At 50.4% G+C, this 24,365-nt stretch overlaps 1 protein-coding gene across 1 annotated transcript; it reads left to right on the top strand.

The window, feature by feature from the left end:
- Positions 1-3,817: 3,817 nt before the first annotated feature.
- Positions 3,818-19,764, top strand: LOC138690602 (uncharacterized; the record flags this gene model as incomplete). The annotated part of the gene is given in 6 exon segments (XM_069810656.1): positions 3,818-4,030; positions 4,578-4,672; positions 5,304-6,213; positions 18,541-18,652; positions 19,045-19,176; positions 19,616-19,764. Coding segments are annotated over 6 exon segments (1,611 nt in total), but the record flags the coding sequence as incomplete, so codon positions are not given.
- Positions 19,765-24,365: the final 4,601 nt, after the last annotated feature.

Below are 24,365 nucleotides of genomic sequence, written 5' to 3' on the forward strand. Positions count from 1 at the left end.
GAGCTCGCATGGGAAATGGGCAATAAAGAGGGATGAAGTTTCCAGGCACTTTCTGGCTGGTGCAGTGATTTTTTTTTTTTTTTTTTTCCTTCTGATTTTTTCTCTCCCCTTCATGGTCTTGCAGCTGCCCAAGGTGCAGCCAGACAAGGGGAGGAGGGTCCCTGCGTGGCCTGCAGCTCCCTCCCTCGCCATTCTTGGGGTGATTTGGGGTTATTTTGGTGTGTCAGTGAGGCAAAGCTGGGCTCTCCGGGGCTGAGGTCAGTGGGACCCGAGGAAGGCCGTGATGGTCTTGAGGCTTTGAAGGGCTTTGCACCGAGCCCTGTCCCCGCTGGAGGGGACGCTGGTGGTGTTCAAGACGAAGGCCTTGCAGCCCCTGCTGTCGTGTGTGCCCGTGTCCCCCCCGGCCCCCGAGGTCTGTCCTTGTCGCAGGGGCTCTGTGCTGCTTTCTGCGTGGGGCCGTGTCCGTGAGTCCTGCAGGGAGCTGTCTGTCCTGGCTTCCCCACCAAAGGGCTGCTCCCCCTGGGGAAGGGGAGAGGGGAGTCGTCCGCGTCCCGCCCCACCGTTGCCTGCCCCGCTGGTGGTGACTCGGCCCTGGGGGTGGCTCGGTTCCCCTCGGGGCTTTCCCCGGCTCGGATCTGGGGCTCAGCGGGGCTTTTGCACCTCTTGGGTGCTGTTTCTTGGTGCCCCCTGCTCTCCCTCCCCCTCCCACACAGGCACGGAGCGGTTCTGGAGAAGGAGCTTTTAATTGAAAAGACAAGAGGAAAGGTCCCATCCAAGTTGGTCTAACCCCTCCCCACCCCCCTCCCCGGCCCCTCCTTCAACAAGTACCCCCCCTCCTCTCCCACCCCCCACTCCCCCCATCTCCATCCCTCTCACCCCTGTCTAATCCCCGCCCCTGCCTCACACCCCCACGTTGGCCGCAAGAGCCCTGCGCTTGCTGGGTGGCATTGGCAAGGAGCTCTGCGCCTGCCTCTTCCTCCGCTTGCCTGCCGTGGCAGGTGGGGATGGTGGCAGGTCCATCCCGGCATCCTCCCACAGCTCCTGGGGCTCCATCCCGATGATGTTGAATATTTCTAGGCTCAGCATGGCGTCGCTGAGCTCGGGGATGCAGTAGTCAGGGGTGAGCATCTCCTCAGGCAGCAAGAGCGAGCTGAAGTCGCGGTGGGGGGTGGCTGCACCGGTGCCACCAGCGTCCCCGGGCATGGAGCTCCTGCTGGGAGCATGCTGGCTGACGCCAACTCCATCCGGGGAGCAACCAAAGAGCACTAGGGCCTCTTGCAGAGGCACTTTCTCAGACGCTGCAAGTTCACCTACAGGCTCCCCAAGGGCTTGATTGTGGGGGTCAGCACAGGGGCTGGGGGGGACGTCACTGCCTGGGCGTGCCCCCACAGGGGTGGCCATGCCACAGGTGTTGATCTTGGCCAACGGCCCCTCGATGTTCTCGTAGCTGGGGATGGGTGTTGGCATCGCTGGGGGGGCTGGGGCCATCCCTCTCTCCGCTCCGCTGGTGCCAGCAGGGTCCCCAGACATGGGGCTGCTGCTGGGACCATCCTGGCTGACCCCCACTCCATCCAGGGAGCAACTGAAGAGCCTTAGGGCCTCTTCCAGGAGCATCTCCTCGGACACTGCAAGGTCGCCTGCAGTGTCCCCAACGGCTTGGTTGTGGCTGGCAGCGCAGGGGCTGGGGGGGACATCGCTGCCCAGGGGTGCCCCCACAGGGGTGGCCGTGCTGGGGATGTTGATCTGTGCCAACTGCCCCTCGCTGTGCTGGTAGCCGGGGATGGACAGTGGCAGCTCCAGAGGGGCTGGGGCCACGCCACTCCTCTGATTTTCACAGGGTGTGAGGTATTATGGTTGGCCCTGGGGGGTCCCTGGGGCTGTCCAGGCCAGGGGGGCCCCGCAGCCCCCGGGACCCCACAGGGCAGCACCCGGCAGAGAAGCGGCGCCTTGGCCGAGCGTGGCGGTGGCCGGCGGAGGCAGGTGGGTGGTTGTCCACTGGATGCGGAAGACGCGGGGGTCGAAGAGGCAGCCACATGGAGCTCTCTGCAGCCCTGTGTGGGTGAGGGGGAGCCGTGCTGGTGCGGGGGGACTCTCCAGGGGCACCCGCCGAGCCGGCCCCGATGGCCGACATCCCCCAGCTCTGGGCCAGGGGCGTGGGGAGCTTGTGGCCGGGGCGATCCCCACGGGGTGAGCTGCTGTGCCGGTGGGACGGGGTTGCAAATCGGGGAGGAGACTCGTATCTAGGAGGTGAAATGGGAGAGGTGGCCCCAAATATGTGGGAAATTCTCTGCAGATGGGCTTTCCTGGGCATGCGTCACCCAGGCGAGGGCAAGGATGCTCACCGGGGCTTGCTGAACCCCCATGTGAAAAGTGCCGGGGGAAGGGGTGTGATGGGGATGGGGAAGGTGCCAGAGCAGACTGGGGTGCCATACCTGCTGGTGGTGCCTGGGGGGCCTGGGGTGTCCCCCCTGCCAGGGGTGCCCGGGCTGCAGGGAAGGGCTGCTCCCGCGCGGGCAGGCGGCACAGGTTGGCTGAGCCTAAGAGAGAGAGAGGAGCGATGGCCGGCGGTCACCTCTGCTCTTGCCCCCCAAGAGCGTCCCTGGGCTGCAGGGGTTGGGGTTGGCGTCGGTCCCTACCTTGAGGGTAGAAGGTTTTGGGGAGCGTGAATGGCTGGAAAAGCTGGGGCACCGGGGGGCCCCAGGGCCCAGGCAGTGGGAGCTGCACTGGTGGCCGCGCCATGGTCCCTTCTGGCTGTTGGCTGCCAAGGACTCTTTGGCGTCTCCCCGGAAGGAATGCGGGGGCTCCCTGTGTTCCGCCCCACCCCCAAGAGCCTCCCCAGCTCCTCCTGGGGAGGGAAAGGGTTAAGGGAGGCTGGGGTGCCCCCGGGGCCTACAGGCGGCTCTCAGGGTCTGCGGGTGCAAATCCTCTTTGCTTTCAACAGTATTTTTCCGGTGGGGGAAGAAGAACAAGTTGATTCAGCCGAGCCGAGCGGGGACCAAGCTGCAGCCGCAGCCTCCTTGCGCCAGATGGCAAATGCGTTTGCGACTGTTGCCCGTGCTTCTGTTCGCTGCGTTGACCGGAGCGAGGCAGAAATAGGAAAAAGGACCTCGAGGGCGCGAAGGAAGGTCACGCGGTGTCGCTCGGTGGCACGCTTTCCCCCAGCCCTCGCTCCAGTAGTGCTGTCAGGTCTTTTAGTCTCCTGATGGGAAAAGCAGCAGCTCTGGATCCCCCTCGGAGGGGGCGGCGCTTTCCCTGGGTGCGTGACACCCAGGAGGAGACGGTACCCGCCGCCGCGTGCTCCCAGAAAAGGACTGGATTCTGCCCAACGTCCGGTGTCGGGGCGCTGGGGCTGTTTGCGCTCTACGGGACCCCAGGGATGGGGTTAGTACATCCCCTCCTCGTGCTTGGAGGATTCGGCACTAGCAAGGACCCCCTGGTACCAAGGACACAGGCCTCTCGCTCCCGCTGTGTGAACGGTGTGTGGCCTGGGGGAGTCGGGACAACTGCCGTGAACCGGAGGCCAAAGATCTCTCCTGGCCTGGATCCTGTTAATTAAAGAGATGGCGCTCTGTTGGTGAGGCACCTCTGGCTGCAAGATTGTGCAAGGCCATCTGCTGCGAAACTTGTGGCAGGGACCGATGCTGGGGGCGTGAAGGCAAGCGCACTTCTAAAACCATAAAACTCCGTTTCATTTCAGAGCGCAGCTGAGCCACCCCGCTCCTCAACACTCTGCCATCTGCACCGCTGTGGCTGGGACCGGGCAGTGCTGCACATCCCAAAGGCCACCAAGTCACACCCGTGTCCCTGCTGCTTTGCCGGGAGCTTCTGCGATGCGAGCGATGTTCTGGGGGCTGATCTCTTGGACTGCAGCTACTCTGTCCCTGACCGGTAGCTGGTCAGGAGGGTTGCGTCCCAGGTGGAATTCCACCTCTCTGACGAGAACCTGGCCAAGGATGCTTTCCTCCTGAAACATGTCCAGAAGAACAAGATGGGCTTCGTCAGCATCAAACTGCTGACGTCCTTGAAGAAGGTAGGCAGCCCGTTGCGTTGGCCAGCCGGGGTGGGAAGTGGCCTCCATGTGGAGGATGCCTGAGTGTCTGGGTGTGCTCTGGCTGTCTGCGGTGAGGTGCTCGGGGAGGTCCAGGCTCTGCTCAGGCTGCCTGTGTCCCGGCAAAGCGCTGGTGGTGCAGAGCTGGGCCCTGCTGTCTGCCTTCAACGTGCTGCAGCAGTTCTCCACCCAGGGAGGGTGGCTGGGGAAGCGGTGAGGGGTCCTCAAACCCCAAGCCCAGGGCTGGGTTCACCTCTTCTGCCCGTGGTTCCCCCAGGCTGCTCTGGGAGAGATCATGCCTTAACTAAAAAACTGCAGGGAAGCACTGGTGGTGTGATGTACAGGGAAGCTGTGTCTTCTTGCCATGGTCCAGGAGCACAGGCGGCCTTCTCCCACAAATCCTGAAAGGGGGATATTGCCTTGCCATGACCTCAGGTTGATGGGGGTGCAGCCTGCCTCGATGATGGGTTTAGGGTGGTCCCTGCCTGGGGAGACTCACAGTGACACAGTGGCCCCCTCTGTCCCTCAGGTGAAATACCTGACGCATGACTGGTGGCTGACGCTTTACACCCTGCGGTTCTCAGAGCTGCTGGAGGTGAACGAGGAGGGCACCAAAGTGAGGCGGTGGGTGATAACATATGTCCATACATTCTGTATGGTATGTCTAAATATTTGTTGGTTTTAATATTTTGTACCAGCCGTGGAAACTGGTTTGCTGCTAGGTGACTGTAAAAGTGAGATTTGGTAAATAATTATTAGAAATCTTATACTAACACTATGATTGAAAAAAGAGACAGAAGTGTAGCCAAGTAATTAACTAGTAGAGGTAGTTACTCCTAAGTTTTACAGTTCTTTGCTCTTATGACTGGATGTTCCTGTACATTAGATAAGATTAATATTGAAACTGACCATATATGACTGAAACCATGTTAAGCTCCAAGATCAAAGAACAAGGATGACGAACAAGACTTGAAGGTCAGCCAACAGAATTTGAAATGGATCGGTGGTCGCAAAAGCAGCCCTTTGACTCAAATGAAGAACCGTTGCATGTTGGCAATGTAGGCAATACTATGATACTCAGTTACAATAACTTTTATGTATATGTATACTAATCTGATTAATATGTAATTGGTTACTCCATATAACCTGTTTGTGCTGAAGCTGTGGCACGCGTGCTAGGTGGAACTATCCCCCGTGCATCCAGCGCTGCAATAAAGAATGCCTACTTTCTAAAACTCCAAAATGAGTCTTAGAGAGTTTCTTCGACTGGCTTTTCGGTATCATGGGTCCCCATCCCCGAGTCCCTGCTGAGTGTCCCCCCCAGCAGACTGCTGCTGGCCTGGGAGCTGCTGACCCTGGAGCAGGACGTGCTGCTGCTGCTCCAGAAGAATTTCCTCAAGACCATCACGAGGATGTTCAGCCCCTTCGGCACCATCGCCTCCATCCGCATCCTGCGGCCGGGCCGCAAGCTGCCCTCGGATGTGCGGAAATACACGTCAGACTTCCCCGAGCTGCTGAGCAAGCACTGTGCACTGGTGGAGTACAAGAGCCTGGGGAGCGCTTCAGCCTTGAGGAGCCTTGAGGACCTCGGCCACCAGAGCTGTCCGCGTGGCGAGAGCATCAGGGTGGTCCGGCTCTGCGGGAAGGGCTCCAAGAAGACAGCCGGGGCCGAGAGGGAGGTGGCGGAGGAGCTGATGGACCAGCCGGGTTGGAAAGCGCAGGCGGTGGCCGCGACCTTCCCCAACGGCCTCGGGGACTCCCTGCTCTGCAGCTCCCCGGAGTTGAACGGTGCCCAGGCGCTGCCACCCCTCCTCCTGCACAAGGACCCCGCGGCACCCTCCTGGCCCGGCAGCAACTTCAAGCCCAGCAATTTCAGCAATGCCTTCACTGGATTGCTCCTCGCCAGCAAAGTCTTCCCTCCGCTCGGGACAGGCTTGGGCACAGGCAGCTGCTACGGCCTCTGCTCCAGCACTGAGAGCACTCGTGGCTGCGGCTGGGGGAGTGGGGTGGGTGCCTGGGCACCCTGGCCCAGCAGCCCCTCTCCAGATGCCAAACCTCTTGCCGGCAATCCTCCGGCAGCGACGTGGGTGCCTGAGCCCCTCGGCCTGCGGGATGCGGTGCTTTGCCTGCCCCACTGTTGTCCCAGAAGTGGGGTCATTCACCCGGTGTGCAAAATGCCAATATAAACACAGAGCAGAGGTATTTTATTCCAGTTCTTGTTTACGCAAAGATGGGGGCTAGGTGGTAATCCGCAAAGCTAGCACCCCTCATGCCTAAATGGGCAAGCAATTTATACAGTTCAGTTATACATATTCAATTTCCAAAGTTCTTCCAAAAACTATTACTGGGAGTCGCTTATCTCGCACAGTTTCCATTGGGCTAAAGTTTCCCTGCTTGGAATTAAAGGTACAGTGTTCTTTTCTTTTACAGCACATGCTCAAGGAGAGTTGGGGGGGTAAGTCTTTTTGGTGTGGAATTGAGTTGGTGGTCGTGATCTCCCCCTGCCACCTTTCTTTACCTTTCCTCCAGTTTTCGAAGATTTTTCTGACTTCATGCCTATTAGCAATTATTCAACTTTTTGGCGCCTCCTGGGGTAGGATGTTCCCTTCTTCTCAGTCTTTTAGTTCTTCTTCAGGGGCACAGTTGTTAGCAAGGCATGCATTGGTTATACAAAGGGGATCTTGTTTCACAAGACCTTTGTGGCCTTTTTCGTGTGGCTTAAGTACATAATTTCTTAAGTACATCATTTCCCCCTGTGGTGGGTTGACCCTGGCTGGACGCCAGGTGCCCACCAAAGCCGTTCTATCACTCCCCCTCCTCAGCTGGACAGGGGAGAGAAAATGTAACAAAGAGCTTGTGGGTCGAGATAAGGACAGGAGAGATCACTCACCAATTACCATCACTGGCAAAAGAGACTCCGCTTGGGGAAAATTAACTCAATTTATTACAAATCAACCAGAGTAGGGTAATGAGAAATAAACCCAAATCTCAGAACACCTTCCCTCCACCCCTCCCTTCTTCCTGGGCACAACTTCACTCCCGGATTCCCTACCAACCCCCCCCAGTGGCACAGGGGGACGGGCAATGGGGTTTACGGTCAGTTCATCACACGTTATTTTCTGCCGCTTCATCCTCCTCGGGGGAAGGACTCATCACATTCTTCCCCTGCTCCAGCGTGGGGTCCCTCCCACGGGAGACAGTCCTCCATGAACTTCTCCAACATGGGTCCCTCCCACGGGCCGCAGTTCTTCACGAACTGCTCCAGCATGGGTCCTTTCCACGGTGTGTAGTCCTTCAGGAGCACACTGCTCCAGCGTGGGTCCCCCGTGGGGTCACAAGTCCTGCCAGAAAAACTGCTCCAACGTGGGCTCCTCTCTCCACAGATCCGCAGGTCCTGCCAGGAGCCTGCTCCAGTGCGGGCTTCCCACAGGGTCACAGCCTCCTTCAGGCACCCACCTGCTCCGGCATGGGGTCCTCCACGGGCTGCAGGTGGAGATCTGCTCCACCATGGACCTCCATGGACTGCAGCAGGACAGCCTGCCTCACCGTGGTCTTCCCCACGGGCTGCAGGGGAATCTCTGCTCCGGCGCCTGGAGCATCTCCTCCCCCTCCTTCTTCACTGACCTGGGGGTCTGCAGGGTTGTTTCTCTTACATGGTCTCACTCCTCTCTCGGGCTGCCATTTCTGTCTGTCCCAGCAACTTTTTTTTCCTTCTTAAATATGTTATCACAGAGGTGCTGCCTTGGCCGGCGGCAGGTCCGTCTTAGAGCCGACTGATATTGCCTCTGTCGGACACAGGGGAAGCTTCCAGCAGCTTCTCACAGAAGCCACCCCTGTAACCCCTCCCCGCTACCAAAGCCTTGCCACACAAAGCCAATACACCCCCCTTTGAGACTATGAGATCTCTTCATATGAGTCTCATAAGTCTCACTACTTCATTTTATCGTTACATATGCTCTAGCCATGGCTTGTAAAACCAGTCTCTTGATAGAACTTAAAACAACACAAAGTATGATTGTAATAATGACAACAGTGGTCGAAGTTTAAATTAGGTTTGCCAGCCATCCACTAAGGGAGGATCCTGTTCCATGTAATATTTTATTTAACCACCCTATTTCCATTGTTGTTCTTCTTCTTTCTTAGAAAGGTAATATTCCCCAATTTAAAGGATTGTCTGCCAGCTCAGATGGAGGGAGACAAGCGGTTACACTAACATTCTGGATTTGCCCAAAGGACTGGATAAGCTGTAAAACCAAATTCTCTTGACCTACTGCTAGTACCAAATGGGATATTATAATATTCAGGTTCTTCATTCTCTCAAAGTTCAATGGTCTCAGATATTAGCTGAAATTTGAGTTTCCCAGTCTGTGGCTGTCCACTTTCCCTGATCTGGTTCTGGTGCTCTTTTCACTCACGTGTAATGAATCCAGGAGTCCATTCCTTCTACTCTGGCTGCAGTACAGGTTTTCAATAACATGGTGTGAGGTCCTTTCCACCTTTATCCAACAGGAGAGAGGCCTTCTGATTTAGATACCTGTGTAGTGAAGATAAAGTATGCGAAAGAGAAATCAAATACTCTTTAACATCAGCCTGCCCTTTTATATGCATTTGGTCTCCTGTGATGTTAGAAAGACTCATGGGATATGCTTTCCCATAAACAACCTTAAAAGGACTTACTTTCCCTTTGACCCTAGGAGTTACTCGAATTCGTAAAAGAGCTATAGGTAAAATTTCTACCCATTTAAGGTGTGTTTTCTTGACACAGTTTAGCAAGTTGCCTTTTAAGAGTTTGATTCATTCTTTCTAGCTTCCCACTTGATTGTGGCCTCCGAGGGGTGTGTAATTCCCACTTAATCTGTAAAAATTTAGAAATCTCTTGCATGACTTCTGCAAGAAAATGAGGCCCATTATTAGAGGAGATTCCTTCTGGAATACCAAATCGGGGTATTATTTCCTTCAATAAGATTCTAATTACCTCTCTAGCTCTTTGTTGGCATGGCAAGGGAAAGCCTCTGGCCAGCCAGAAAAGGTATCTACCAATGTCAATAAATATTTATATTCGTTATACCTAGGTAGCTCTGAAAAATCTATTTGCCAGTATTCCCCAGGAATTATTCCTTGTTTCACAATTCCTCCTATAACTTTTTTCCCAATTTTTGGATTATTAGCACAGCAGATGGTACACTTTTTTTACTACCATGTCTGCTACCCTTTGTATCTTTGGTCCAAAAAAAATTTCTTTTTGCAGTTATTGTCAATGCGTCTTCTCCTGGATGCATCTCCTGATGTAATCTCTTGAGCGAAGTTTCCATCATTCTTTCAGGAATCAATAATGGCGTTAGCGGTGTTATCCACCAACCTTGTCCATTTTTGGAGCAGTCTATCTGTTCTGCTAATTCATCTTCCTTCTCAGTATATTTTGGTGGTGGTAATTCTAAACGAGGCCCTGGAATTAAAGCTTCTTCAAATTTCAGCTCCTTTAGAACTGCCTTTTTAGCAAGACAATCAGCCTTCCAATTTCCTTTTATAATTTCACTATTTCCTTTTTGGTGGGCTTTGCAATGCATTATTGCAACCTTTGGTAAGAGAACCGCTTGCAGCAGTCTCATAACTTCAGTCCCATATTTTACTGGAGTTCCCTGTGAGTTTAACAGTCCTCTTTCCTTCCAAATTGCCCCCAAAGTGCATGCACCACCCCAAATGCATATTCAGAATCTGTGTGTGTGTATATATATTTAGTCTTTTTCCATGACTTAGTTCTAGAGCTCGCATCAATGCTATTAATTCAGCCCTTTGAGCGGATGTGTTGCTAGGCAGTGCCTTAGTCTCTAGCGGTTGGGCATTTGTTACCACTGCATATCCAGCTCTTCGTTTTCCTTCCAGCATAGAGCTGCTGCCATCAGTGAAGAGCTCTACTTCTGCATCAGGCAGGGGTTCATCCTGTAGGTGTGGTCTGCTGGAATACACTTGTTCAGTCCATCTGTGAGCATGGTCGGCGCGTGACTGCTGGATTATGACAATATGCCACGTGTACAAAGCCCATGAACCAATAGACAAGGTGGCTACGGCTCGCGCAGCGCGCCTGGCCAGCGAGCGCATGCGTCATAGGCTCCCTATGTTGCAACTGAGGCGTGTTTTGGCACCCGCTGGCCACGTGTGCCGAAACCCATTCCTCTGCAAATGTGTAACTACCGGGATTTTTCTGGAGAGCATGGGGCTGGTGTACGGCGAGGCCACCATTGCCTCCGTGGGGACGCCCATGTAAAGCCGGCACCTACCGATTGCTGGGCTGAGCTCGTGGTGCAAGACAGCACAAGAATGTACGGATGGTCCATCTTCCTCACAGTCCTCGGGTCGGTACGTTAATTTGCTTTACAAGGTACCCTTAGCATAATGCATGTCTGTAGTTAATAAATGCTTGCTTTTCCCCTTCTAGTCAGTGTGTGTGTTCACCTTCTCGGGAATCTGCGAAATCACCCTAAAACAGCAACCCTGTTTTATGGAATGAAATTTTTTTAATGAAAACTATCAGGAAATTTGTAACTTTGTTCCCCAGCTTTATGGGAACCAGGGGATCGGCTGGGGAAATCTCAATATTCTCCCCAGTCCCCTTTACTCAGTATCAGATGTCCCTAGCATAATTAGGTTAGTAGTTGATTCTGGCCCCCTTTTCCTTGAGGATTCAGCAAATAATTTTTCTTTCTGTGGGCATTGTGTCCGCATTTTCTCGATAGGACCCCACTGATTGCTTCCAGTTGAATAGATCTGAGGTCGTGAACGGGACATGTACAAATACTGGCTGTCCCTCCAGCCCTATTGCCCGTCTCAAGGGAGCTTGTATAATGGGATGCTGTCCCCTTGTTCTCCCTGAGATTGGGCTAAGATTCTTACTCCCTGCTCTTGACCTGGAAGTGGGCTGGTCTTCCTTACAACAAATTTAATTTTCCAAGCAGTTTTCTATTCTTATCCCTTTCAGAATTTAATTCATCTTTCAAAAATGTCTTTTCAACCTCCAGTTGTCCATTATGAACACTGAAGGCTGCACTTATTTTCCATCCTGCCTCTAAAGCAGTTTTGGTCACTTCAGTTTCTAGTGCACTGAATTTTGTAGCTTCAATGAGATCGGCTGCACCCATTATCTTTGCCGTATCAGATTTCAGTGCCTCCTCCTGTGCACAAGTTAGACATGCTCCAAAAATAGTGCACAGGATACCTTTCCCTTTCCCTTTTGGGTTGTTGTTGTTGTTGTTGTTGTTGTTGGGTTTTGTTCCTTCGGGCAACTGAATAGTGGCTGGATAGAGACTCAGGGCATACTATTTGTTAAGGGATTTCAAGGCTCAATTCAGGTTTTGGTTCTTTGAATGGTGCAGCCACCGCCCTGTTTAGTTTAGGGCTTATCAGACAACCCAGGGCTAAGCTGTCTACACAGCTCCCCGTGAGTGAGTCATCTCTGCAGAGAGACAGGGCCTCAAGGCAACCCAAGGCTGGGTCGCTTTTGTAACCCCCCATGAGTCGCCTGTGTGCACTAGACATGGTGAAACTTGTTTGGGAGCTATGAGCCGGACAATCCATACAATCCACCCCGTGACCTGCGTCACAATTCAACCACATGTATGTCCTCCTTGACCGATGTATTGGTATAAGTTGTGTCTGTCTGCTTTGGTAGAGTTATGTATTCCTCAGTTTCTGGGTGAACCCTTACCTGAGAGATAGATCTTACAATCATTCTTTTAACACAACTAATGGCAATGCATACTACAATAATAGAAAGGATAATCACTACTATCCTGCGATTTCCTTTTCTCATCCCTTCCTTCTACATTTACCAGATTCCCCTCTGGGACCAACATCTGCACATCTTCAGCCTCCCCACTGTCCTTAACACACTGCCTTTTACATTCTTTTCCAATACAACAGTTCTTTTTCTTTCCCTTTCCATTAATACTTTCTGCTAATACGTTCCATAAGCATCATCCACCAACAATCTACGTTTTTACAGTTTTCATGATCACATCTTAAAAAACAAATCAACATACGCAACTTCACCCCATTTATCATCTTTCTACAAAACAACGTCAATTGTAAAACAGTGTTATAATTCAGCAATCCATTCTCTGGCCATTTTCTCCATCCTCCAATTCATACATCAGCCACCATTGTGCACAATAAGCTTTTAATTTATCTTTCTTTAGGGGATCCTCTCCAAACTTGTTCCAATTTTTCAGGATGCATCCTAAGGGAGAACAAAGGGGAGTCTCCTGGGAAGTCGCATTGCCCATATCGGTACCGATTCTAAACCAGCGTTCTGTACAGCAAATGAGGGATGTCTCCCTTCATTACAGAAACAATGTGTAGAATCGAACCCAGTGTTTCATACACCAAAACGAGGGACGTCTCCCTTTGTTACAAATCAATGTGTAGGAAGGAAATTATGCTCCTGCTGCATAACTTTCCTGATGCATCTTACACAGAGCCCAAAGAGGACAAAATGTCCCCAAATGCTTGCTACTCCCCCTGAGACTTTTCCTTCTTCCCTTATTTATCTATCAGAAAATATCTCTTTTCCAATAGCGTTGCACCATTGTGCGCTTACCGCCTGACTGCAGGAGAGGAGCCGATGGAGTCCCCGATCAACGGGTCGGTGCACGCTGGAGTCCACTCAGTTCTCCTCTCCCCATCGGGTGCGGCAAGACTGTTAGCGAAAAAGCCGGCCAAAGAAACTCTCTAAGACTCAATTTTGGAGTTTTAGAAAGCAGGCATTCTTTATTGCAGCGCTGGGTGCATGGGGGATCGCTCCACCTAGCTTGCACACCATTACCTACAGCAAGCAAAATTTATATTGTTCCAGTCATATACAAATTCCTATTATCATTTACATAGTGCCCGCCCTTTGGTCATGCGCGGGGCAGGTCATCTCTTCTTCCTAGTTAGCTGGCCTTGGCAAGTTTTAATTACAAAAATTCAGCAGAACTCAAAGCTTATCATCAAGGCCCAAGACTTCTTCTCTGTTGACGCATATCAGGCCCGAGGCCTCCTGTCTGTTGGCGACTTTAGCACATACCATTGACAAAGCTCGAGGTTTTCTTATCTAATTAGTACATACCAAAATTTCAAAGTTATTCAAGCAAGCAAATGTCCGTCACTGCAGCAATACAGTGAAGTTTTCCAGCGATACAGTGAAGTTTTCCTTCTCATGCCTTTATTCAAGGCATCAACTCCCCCCCTTTTATTGAGACTTTGGACCTACAAATCCAAAGCCTCAATACCCAATCTTAATTTTCATGTACACTTGATTATAACAGCTACAGCACTGAATCATTATGCAGGCTAAGATGCACACACAGATTACGATTATTGCAATAATGAATAGATTTTTCAACCAAATCCAATTAGGTAGCCATGAGGTAAGTTTGTGCCATAAGTCCTCAAATCCCCAGGATGTATTGTCCTTCGTAACCTGATGTAAGATCTTTGTTTGTTTCCAAATCTCTGCTAGATGAGTAGAAATTCTGCCACTTTGATCTATGTATGTACAGCAGCTCGTATTAACAATTGTACAAACACCTCCCTGTGAAGCCAGTAGTTAAGTCAAGAGCCATTTGATTCTGCATTACTACATGAGACAAACTAGATATTTCGATTTGTAATGCCTGTATGGCACCGGCGGTTCTGTTTTCAATGTCCTCTATAACAGGTGATGTATTTACTATTGCCTTTTCCAATTCACTAACTCCAATTCAAGGGATAAACCATCTGGCAAAACTATGGTATCCTGAGGAATGATCTATAATGGGATTATGAACCCTCCTGGTTTGTTTGAGAAAAGTTTTTACCCATCCGCTCTGTTCATGCAATCTGTCAATTATTGTTACATTGGGGACTACGGCTCCTAGTGGGCATGCTCCTTGCCAATTGGGAGGCAGTACTTTTCGAGCACATGTTCCGCATAACCAATACCAACCGCTTCCTTCTGGGACTTGGAGGCCAAAGTGATTTGATGTGTCCGTATGACTTAGTGCGGGCCTCCAACATGATCTGGTCCTGTTCCATCCTGGGAAACATCCTACAAAAGTTTTGTCATTTCGTCTAGCAGTGTAATCATCACACCCATCTTCTCCAGACTTAAGGGTGTAGGAGCTTAGAGAGTCATTATCTGGCCCATATAAGCATACAGTGGAATTTAGGTTATCTTTTGTGATGGTAACTTGTAACCTTCCTTCTTGTCTTTTTCCGGAGAGGCTTGGCCACCATGCATTGTCTGATGTCCTTTACCATATTGTGGATTGTTAAATAATGATACATTTATTGGCAGTGGCACTCCTATCAAGGGTAGGACTTAGCTTTGTCCAGAGCCTGGCATTTGGGTAGAAATCCAACAATCACTTTTGTGGAGTATTTGAGCTATATTCTGTGTTAAAATTAAATGGAGGTTCTGATCCCAAGATGGTATCTGGCACAATTGCTACCGTAATTGTTACAAACAAATCATAAAAATCAGTCATAACTTTTTCAATTTCCATTTAAGGGGAGACTCTTGTTCAACTGTCCATGAGGTTGGAGCCCTTTTCATCTTGGAATAATGAATCCACGGGCCTTTCCCTTGGACCTTGAGAGCTGTATAAGTAGTCAGGAGCCCCTGGAATGGCCCCTTCCACTTCTCAGTTAGCGGCTCCAAATTCCACGACTTGATGTAGACCAAGTTTCCAGGTTGAAATGGATGGGCTGGTGTATCCAGTTCCAAGGGCCTGCTTGTCGTCACGTACTCGTGCAATTCCTGTACAGTCTTTCCCAAGGACATTAAGTAATTATTCAAGTCCATTTCCCCTTTAATGTGAATTGTTCCTGGTCTATGTGGGGCCTGGTAAGGCCTTCCATAAAGTAAGTTGCAAGGGCTCAAGCTGTTTCTACCACGAGGTTGTATTCTAATTCTTAACGGCGCTCAAGGTAGCGCTTGTATCCAAGTCATTGATGCTTCCTGACATATTTTCCCGATCTGCAATGTAAGTGTATAGTTCATTCTTTCTACTTTTCCACTTCATTGTGGCCTATAAGGGGTATGGAGACCTCATGTTATGGCTAAGTTTTTACTCAACTGTTTTATAACTTCAGCAACAAAATGTGGTCCTCTGCCTGAGGACATTCCTAAAGGGATACTGAACCTCGGGATAATTTCTTTCAACAAGATTTTAGTTACTTCTCTAGCTTAATTGGTGTGACAGGGAAAAGCTTCTGGCCATCCAGTAAAAGTATCAACTAGAAGAAGAATGTATCTATATCCCCCTTTTCTAGGCAGTTCTGTAAAATCAATTTGCCAGTAGTCTCCTGGGGAATTTCCTCCTTTTGTAACCCCCAATATTAATTTATTACTGGTATTTGGGTTATTTTTACAACAAATTTCACATTTTTCCATGATAGATCGGATAATTTCTGTCATTGCTCGGCTTATAACTATCTTTTGAAGATGTTTTACTAAATTTTCAGTTCCCCGATGTTCTTTATTTAGCAATGTTCTCATTTAGCAATTTCTCTCACTAATGAGGGTGGGATTATTATTTGCCCTGTGGGTGTGACAGCCCACCCATCTGTTTGTTTGTTCTTGTGCCTGTAAGGACTTTATTGTTAGCATCTTTACTATCATATTTAGGTGGTGTTTCTGGTAAAGTTATTTCTTTTTCTGGTAATAATGCCATGATGCCTGTTTCTGCAGCCTCTTTGGCAGCTTCATGTGCCAATTGATTACCTATTTCTGGTGGGTTTTTTCCTGTTCGGTGGGCTTTGCAATGCATTATTGCTACCGCCATTGGCTTTTGAATGCTCTGTAATAGTTCTTGTATTTGTGCAGCACGCTTGATTTCAGTTCCTTGTGCTGATAGTAGTCCTCTCTCTTTCCAGATGGCTCCATGGGCATGTACAACTCCAAAAGCATACTTAGACTCTGTCCAGATATTAACCTTTGTCCCTTCACTCAGTTCCAATGCTCGAGTTAAGGCTATTAGTTCTGCCTTTCGGGCTGATGTTTTGGGAGATAAGGCTCATGCCTCTACTATGCCATCTAAGGTCGTCACGGCGTATCCTGACAGTCTCTTCCCATCGCGAACTAAACCACCGCCGTCAGTATATAACTCCCAGACTGGATTTTCTAACAGAACGTCTTTAAGATCTGGATGGCTAGCATATATTTCCTCTACAGTTTGTAAGCAATCGTGTTCTGGTGAACTCTCCGCTCAATCAGTGGAGAGGAACACTGCAGGATTTGTAACTGAAGTGGTCTTGAGATCGATGTCATCTTGTTCTAGTAGTACCACTTGGTATTTCAGCGTACGGCTGAGGGACAACCAATGCCCCCCTTTTTGTTCCGAAACTGTGACTACCGTATGTGGTACATACACAGTAATTTCCCGAGATTCCGCTGGAGTTAAGATGTCATCTACATATTGTAATACAGTTCCCTGTCCATTTTCTTTTCTCCAAATCTCTAATTCATTCACCAGCTGATTTCCAAAAATAGTTGGGCTATTCTTGAAGCCTTGTGGTAGAACTGTCCAAGTATATTGTGTCTTTCGCCCTGGTTCAGGATTTTCCCACTCAAAAGCAAAAAGCTTTGTTCACTGGTGAGGGTAGTTAGTAACGTACACAGGTTTGCAACAACTGGATGTATATCTTGTACTCTCTGATTTATTGCTCTAAGATCCTGGACTAAACGGTAATCTTTTCCGTTAGCTTTCTTTACTGGTGAGATAGGTGTATTATATTTTGGCTCACATTCTGTTAGCAAGTTATATTTTCAGAATTTTTGAACTATTGGTACCAAGCCAGTTCTCACTTCTGATTTTAAAGGGTATTGTTTAATTCTTACCGGTGACGATCCTAGATTTAGATCAATTCTTACTGGTTCCGCTCTCTTAGACCTTCTTGGAACTTCTCCTGCCCAAACGATGGGGATCACTGCATCTTCTATTTCTCAAGGTATCTTGTCCCTTTTGGGATTTGTATCCTGTAACAACAAGGCTATGGCTTCGACATATTTAGATTCTGGGATTAAAATTTCAACTTCCCCATCCTTGAATCTGATTTCAGCTTCTACCTTTTCAAGTAAAGCTCTACCCAGAAAAGTTTTCAGAGAAGTTGGAAAATATAAAAACTGGTTTGTTTTTCCAAGTTTAAATTTCAGGGATTTGAAAAATGGCCAGGTCTCACGAGTCCCTGTCGCACCAATGACATTTATGCTTTTGTTACTTAAATTTCCTTCTAGTGTATTTAAGACCGAATACGTAGCCCCGGTGTTGACTAAAAATTCTGTTTCCTCATCTCCCAGCTTTGCTTTAACCAGAGGTTCTGCTGGGAGAGGTTGCTCTGGTCCCCATCAGTCCTCTCCCCCTGCTTACTTCAAAGGCTTCTCTCAGCACAGCCACAAATACACTTGATTCCTCTTTCCTTTAACATCCCTCTTCCTTAACCCTTTCCTCTTCTTGACCACTGTAGCCAAACACACTACCTCATCCATTAACTTCCCTGGTCATTCAGGGAGATGTTTAGAAAAATATGTTTATTGGTGCACATATCCCAGGTTTCCACAATAGTAACATTTTCTTCTAGTGTTCCTTCACATTCTCCTTCTCTTTTTCTAGGTCTTAGTTCAGACCCTGTACCTGATCATCTTTCTTCCTAATCCTTATCTCACTTGTAAACTCCTTGCAAAAGCAACTGCCAATAAATCAGCCTCTTGTTGCTTTGCTCCTCTTCTTTTTTTCTCTTTCTTTTTCTTTTTCTTTTTTTTTTTTTTTTTTTGTTTCTGCTATCAGGGGCCATTTGACCCACAAGGACACTAATTGCAAGTGCATCATTAAAATTTTGTTAGCAGAGCTTGTCTGAGTCCCCCAAAATCACTGGGATGCTCATCAGGTCTCTGCCTGCATTCTTGCACTTTTAGTCCAGTTTACCAATTTACCCCTAGTTCTCCACATGCCCTAATGGCTTCTATGAAATTTCAGAGCCCTGTCTGAGAAACGGCTCAGTCTCCTACACCGTTACAGTCCCAGTTTCGATTTTTTTTTTTTTCCCCCCTAGACTGTTGTGCTAGTTCTGCTCAGGGAAATTTAACATTCACCCTTCTCCTTTTCTTACAGGGACATCAGATCCCAGGTAGCAGCCACAGCCTCCTCCAAGGAAGCTATCCTTGAGATTTTTTTTCTTTTTTGGAGGAAGCTCTCCCCTCCAGGATCCACCTGTGACTCCTCCCAGCAACCACGAGAGGCTTTTAACCACCCTTTTAGGCACCTGAGATCCCGGGTAGCAGCCCCAGACTTCCCTAAGGCACCCACCCAAGATGATTTTTCTCCTTCGGAGGAAGCTCTTTCCTCCAGGGTCCACCTGAGGCTCCCCGGAGGCATCTCCCAGAGTCTTTTGGCCTTTTCTTATAGGGACCTCAGATCCCAGGTAGCAGCCCTGGATTCTCCAAGGCAGGTACACAAGATGATTTTTCTCTTTTGCAGGAAGCTCTCTCCTCCGGGATCAACCCAAGACTCCTCCCAGTTATCTCTCAGAGTCTTCCGACCTCTGCTTTCGGTACCGGAGATCGCAGCTACCTGCCTCAGACTCCTCCAAGTAAGTTACTCAAAATATTTTTTCTCCTTTAGATAAATCTCTCAACTCTGCCAGCCACCTGAGACTCCTCACAGGCATCTCCCAGAGTCTTTTGACCTCTGCTTTCAGGACCAGAGATCCCAGGTAGCAGCCCCAGACTCCTCCAAGTTACTCCAGGTATTTTTTTTCTCCTTTAGATACAGCTCAACTCTGGCAGCTGCCTGAGCCTCCTCCCAGTCATCTCCCAGAGGCTTTTGTCCTCTGCTTTACCTACCTAAGATCTCAGGTATCAGCCCCAGACTCCTCCAAGGAAGCTACCCTTGAGGTTTTTTTCTTTTTTGGAGGAAGCTCTCCCCTCCGGGATCCACCTGTGACTCCCAGGCATCTCCCAGTCTTTTGACCTCTGCTTTCAGTATCAAAGATCACAGATCAGATTCAACAAGGGTGTAAAGAGGGTCCCGCTGGAGGACATTTTGGAATCAGTCCTCCCAAGAGCAGCGGATCTGCAGTCAGGGACTCCCCCTTGGGTCGGGACGCCACCCGAGGTAACTCCTCAAGGTAGAGAGCCCTCAACTTTTAGGTGAGTGATACGCGCATTTTGAGTCATCATTTTAAATCTTAAGAGTTCTTAAGTCGGCTGTGTAGTATTAATTCCCCTTACATCACTGAGCCTGTGGTTTACAAAATGTTACTGGAGTTCTAACTAACTTTTTACGAAAGAATAAAGCTGAGCTTTAACACCTGTTGGATTTGACTGTGTGTGCCTCCATAACATCCCTTCGAGTGTAGGTTAAAGCTCTGCCAATGAGCCCCGCTAGCTCGTGAGCCAAGACCCCCTTCCCCCTTTGAGAAAGGCGAATCCCATCTGACACCAGCAGGCCTGGGGCCGTGCCGGCCACCCCACTATCGAAAAACCCAAAACTCTGGTGGGGACACCAGCCACGACCCACGTATTAACAGACCGGGTCCGTCTCTTTCTTCCAGTGTCACTGCCCGCAGCTGGAAGGAGAGAGGGAAAAATAAGCCGTGTTCCAGATTCCCCTCCCAACCATCCCAAGGCCCCCCAAGTCTCTTTCAATCGCCCTTGGACCACGCGTTGCAGCTTCGTCGCCACCCAGGCGGAAGAGCAGTAGTGGGCAATAGCCCGTGGGCCGTCCCAGGCTGGGAAGTTTCCCAGTGCTGCCCTGAACCCGGGCCCCAGGGAGGCAGCAGGCTTCCCTAAGAGGAGGCTCTGTCCGGCATCTCGGCCCCTCTGTTCCCCTCGGAAGGGAGTCACCCACACCCCTAAGCCGTCTTGGCTTCCTCAGGGAGGTGGTCGTGATACGGGGGTAGGCCTTTCTGACCGTGGCAACACCTCTGGCGCAGCTGGCCCGAGCTCCACATCCTCCCTGGACTGGCCTTCTGCCTCCGGAGCCTCACGCCTCTTGTTGAGAGGCACCTGGGAAGGCGAGGAGGGGGTTCGCCTGCCGCCCCCAGCCTGGCCTCCTTTTTCTTTTTTCCTTTTTCCTTTTTCCTTTTCCCTTTCCTTTCCCTTTCCTTTTCCCTTTTTTCCCTTTCCTTTTCCCTTTTTCCCCTTTCCTTTTTCCCTTTCCTTTTTCCTTTTTCCTTTCCTTTTTTCTTTCCTTTGCCTTTCCCTTTCCTTTTCCCTTTCAATTTCCCTTTCCTTTTTTCTTTCCTTTTCCCTTTCCCTTTCCTTTTCCCCTTCCTTTCCCCTTCCTTTTCCCTTTTTTCCCTTTCCTTTTCCTTTTCCCTTTCCTTTCCTTTTCCCTTTCCTTTTTCCTTTCCTTTTTTCTTTCCTTTTCCGTTTCCCTTTCCTTTTCCCTTTCCTTTCCTTTTCCCTTTCCTTTTTCCTTTCCCTTTCCCTTTCCCTTTCCTTTTCCCTTTCCTTTCCCCTTCCTTTTCCCTTTCCTTTTTCCCTTTCCTTTTCCCTTTCCCTTTCCTTTCCTTTTCCCTTTCCTTTTTCCTTTCCCTTTTCCTTTTTTCTTTCCTTTTCCCTTTTTCCCTTTCCCTTTCCCTTTCCCTTTTTCCCTTTCCCTTTCCCTTTCCCTTTTTTCCTTTTCCCTCTTTTCCTTTCCCTTTTTTCCTTTTCCCTTTTTTCCTTTCCCTTTCCCTTTCCCTTTTTTCCTTTCCCTTTTTTCCTTTTCCCTCTTTTCCTTTTCCCTCTTTTCCTTTCCCTTTTTTCCTTTTCCCTTTTTTCCTTTCCCTTTCCCTTTCCCTTTTTTCCTTTTCCCTTTTTTCCTTTTCCCTCTTTTCCTTTTCCCTTTTTTCCTTTTCCCTTTTTTCCCTTTTTCCTTTCCCCCGGCGGCGGGAGGATCCAGGGCCCCCCGGCTCGCGGGTGCTTTCTGGCGCCCGTTGCCGCCTCGGGGAGGGCAGAGCACGGGTCCAGCAGCCAGAGGCTCTCAGAGTCCCTGGTGCGCCTTCCCCTTCCTGCTGCCTCCCGGAGCGCTGCCGGCGGGCTGAGCTGAGCTGAGCTGAGCTGAGCTGAGCAGGTCGTCCCCTCGGTCCCACCTCACAGGGCTGGTCCCGCTCCTGCCAGCCCTTCCCAGGGCCAGGCTCTCGCACGCCCTGAGGCTGCGTGGGAGCTCTCTCCGGGTCGCCACGTCCCTGCTGGCGAGCGCAGAGGACGTGGCTTTCTGCTACCGTCGCCCGGCTCCTTCCCCCGGCCGAACTCCCCTCTGGAGCGGGCAGGGGCACGCCGCCCTTCCCCGCCAACTGCCGCCCCCGGCTCTCTTTGCCCGCTCTGGCCGCGGCGCTCCCCAGGCCGCTTCGGAAAGGGCTGGGGGTGGCGCGGCCCCTGGGCCGAGACCTGCCGCTCCGCTCCGCTCCGCTCCGCTGCGGGCCGGGCCGGCTCCGGGCAGCTCGCCTCGGCGACCGACTGCCAGTCGCAGTGACAGCCGGGCAGCGGCCCCAGGCTGCTCCAGGGAAGCTCCCGGAGACGAGGGCTCTCCTCTGGAGGAAGCTCTCTCCGCCGGGAGCCACCCGCCGCTCCGTCCGTCCGTCCGTCCGTCCGTCCTCGGGTCCCCCTTGTCCCGGCAGGCTGCGCTGGTGCCCGGGAAGGGCAGCGGGAGAGCCCCGGGGCTGGGCCGGGGCCGGCTCTGTCCTGGCGGCGACCCCCCCTTTGGTCCACCCCGGGACTGACTGACAGCGCTGCCCTCACAGCGGGGGGGGGGACTGACTGACAGCGGCGTCACGCACAAAGCCCTGGGGAGCTGCCCCGGCCGGGGGGGGGCGGCAGACAAAAGGGGGTCCCTCGCCTCCCCTGCGACACACGGCCATGGGGGCTTCCTCCCCTGAACCGCTCCGCTCTGCCACAGAGTGCCTCGGGGTGTGGGGGTGTGTGTGCAGTGGGGGGGACCAGGGGGGACACGGACACTGTGCATCTAGCGAGGTAGCTCTCTCTCTAGTGCAACTGTAATTGCCAACAAGCCGTAACAGCAACCATCGATCGGGGAGGAGCACCGGGTGTCTATACAGTATTTTCATACAAACTTATCCTCCCCAAGAAAGTCAATCGCTAATAAAGCAAAGCCAGCAGCAGGACAAGCAGCACCGGGGCAGAGGAGATCCCCCCCTTTTGGGGAGGGAGCAGGTAAGTAGCACAAAAACGTCCTGCGGGAGGAGGAAAAACGGAGAAGCCTTTCCCAGTTCCGACTTCCCTCACCCACGAGCTCTCCGGCCTGATCACGCTGACTTCAGCAGCTAGGAGCATCAAGGTCCACAGTCACCAGTGCCAGCAATACGGCACCGGTGCCACGAGCCCAGGTGACGCTGGAAGTGATGTCAGATACAGAAAACCCTGTGGTAGGTTAGAGAGTCCTGGTTTAAATTTAGTCACTTAGCCAAGATCAGTCTGATCTGTTCTAGTCTTCCTGTTTAACGGTGCCTCACCTGGAGCACCAGTGCTGATCCTTTCAGCTCTTCCTCATGGATGGTGCGTCCCTCTTGGCAGGAAAACGGACCGCTGACCCGATACAGAGCGACTGAGCGGTCAAAGCGAGGAGGGGATACCTCCTCAAAAGACCACCGAAGGCCAGCCGAGACCCCCGCGCGTGCAGAGAGGGCATCTGATGCGTCAGGGTTATGCAATGCTAGCCACATGCATCAGATAGTTTGAATATGTATTAGGTAGGAGTAGTTTAATAAATTAGATGCAATTGTTACTGTATAAAAGGGACACAACTGACGAATCCGGCCTGCTTGATTTGTGCAAAGTCCACGGAGCACCCTGCGCAGAATAAAACAGTATCTCTCCCGCCTGTGTGAGATTGGTCTCTTGCACACCGTGTACCGAATCCGCTTTTAGGACAACAGAAGCAAGCGTGTGGCTTTTTCCAGGGTTTATGGGATGCCAAGGGGAAGAGAGGGAAGAGCTTCTTGTTTCTGCTTGTTCTTCTTTAAGTACCTTTCCCTTTCCTTTTAGCAGGCAGGCACTACTTTAAAGAACAAGGTGCTTTCTCAAAGTTAAAAGAATGCCTATCATCTCAGTTAAAATAAAAACCATTTTTGTTTAAATTTCATTAACCCATGTTCTTTATCGTCTAAAATGATTTTCCAAAATGGATGCGCATCTTGCCCATAATTCTGTAATGGCATTTTCCGGACTGAGACATCAAAATGTCTTTGTGTGTAGGTTGTAGCCTCAGCCAGCCCAGCTCTTGCAGGGTAAAGGCCCTTTCTTATGCAGCTGCATCTAAGATCAGGGAAGTGGGACATCCTCCTCCACCTGACAGAACCAGTGCTAAAGAAGATCAGCTCATGGATCTCTTCCCTGATTTATGGCTTGTTCTCCATCTGGTCAACTCGCTAGCCATTCCCTGGTCCTCACCGCTGTCCATCTCATTGTACAGCCCCCCAGCAGAAGGGACCGAACCCTGGTGCACTCAGCCTGTACCACGGTTTGTGGGACAGGACTGAGGAGAACGCCGTAAATGGAACGAGTCTCTCAACCCCATTTCTTCTTGGAGGGAAAGCATTCTTTCACTGCTGATGGGAGTCCGGGAATGAATACAGAGGCAGATAGGGTGGATAATCCATGCACCATGGTGGGAACAAGCCAAACGGACCCCATGTTGCATTATCATCTGACTCTTTTAGAACATTGCCTCATTCTGCCAGACACGTTACCTCGTCAGACAGCCACACCTTGCTACTGCTAAAGTAACAACCAGTAACACAGTGTTATGTGTTAGACCAGCATTGTGCGTGTAGGTGCTGACGGTGCCTCAGCTCAGGAGAGGGCTGAAGAATGATGGTTTATTGCAAATGCGCTGGCCTGATGGCAAAAAGCTGCCTGAGCATGCCCTAGGCACATCTGAAATCTTAACTCCCAGCCTCATCTCACTACCTATCAAAGGCATAAATAATTACACAACTTGTAGCAGAGTGGTAAAATCTAATCCAAAACATTTTCACCAATTTTGACCTTTTTAATGCTCTGAAGCATAGGGCAGCAGTCCATCCAAGACTAGAAACCTCTACTTCTTCTTCTTGGAGGGAAGGAGTGTTTTCTGCTAGGGTAAGACTGATTAAAATAACACACAGTGCCAAGCTGATGCTTGTTTTATTAGAGTCTCATACAATGATTTTTAAATGTAAAATTCCCGACTTATGACACTCAAGGATCAACATCGTAAAGCTTGTTGCTCTTTTTTCCAAAACCTCTAGGTTGTGAAGAAAAAGACATTCTAACCCAACATCTTCAGTATGTTAATTTGAAAACGTAAACAAAGTAGAA

The sequence above is a fragment of the Haliaeetus albicilla genome, chromosome 22 (assembly GCF_947461875.1).
Source record: "Haliaeetus albicilla chromosome 22, bHalAlb1.1, whole genome shotgun sequence".
In the NCBI taxonomy this organism is placed as follows: Eukaryota; Metazoa; Chordata; class Aves; order Accipitriformes; family Accipitridae; genus Haliaeetus; species Haliaeetus albicilla.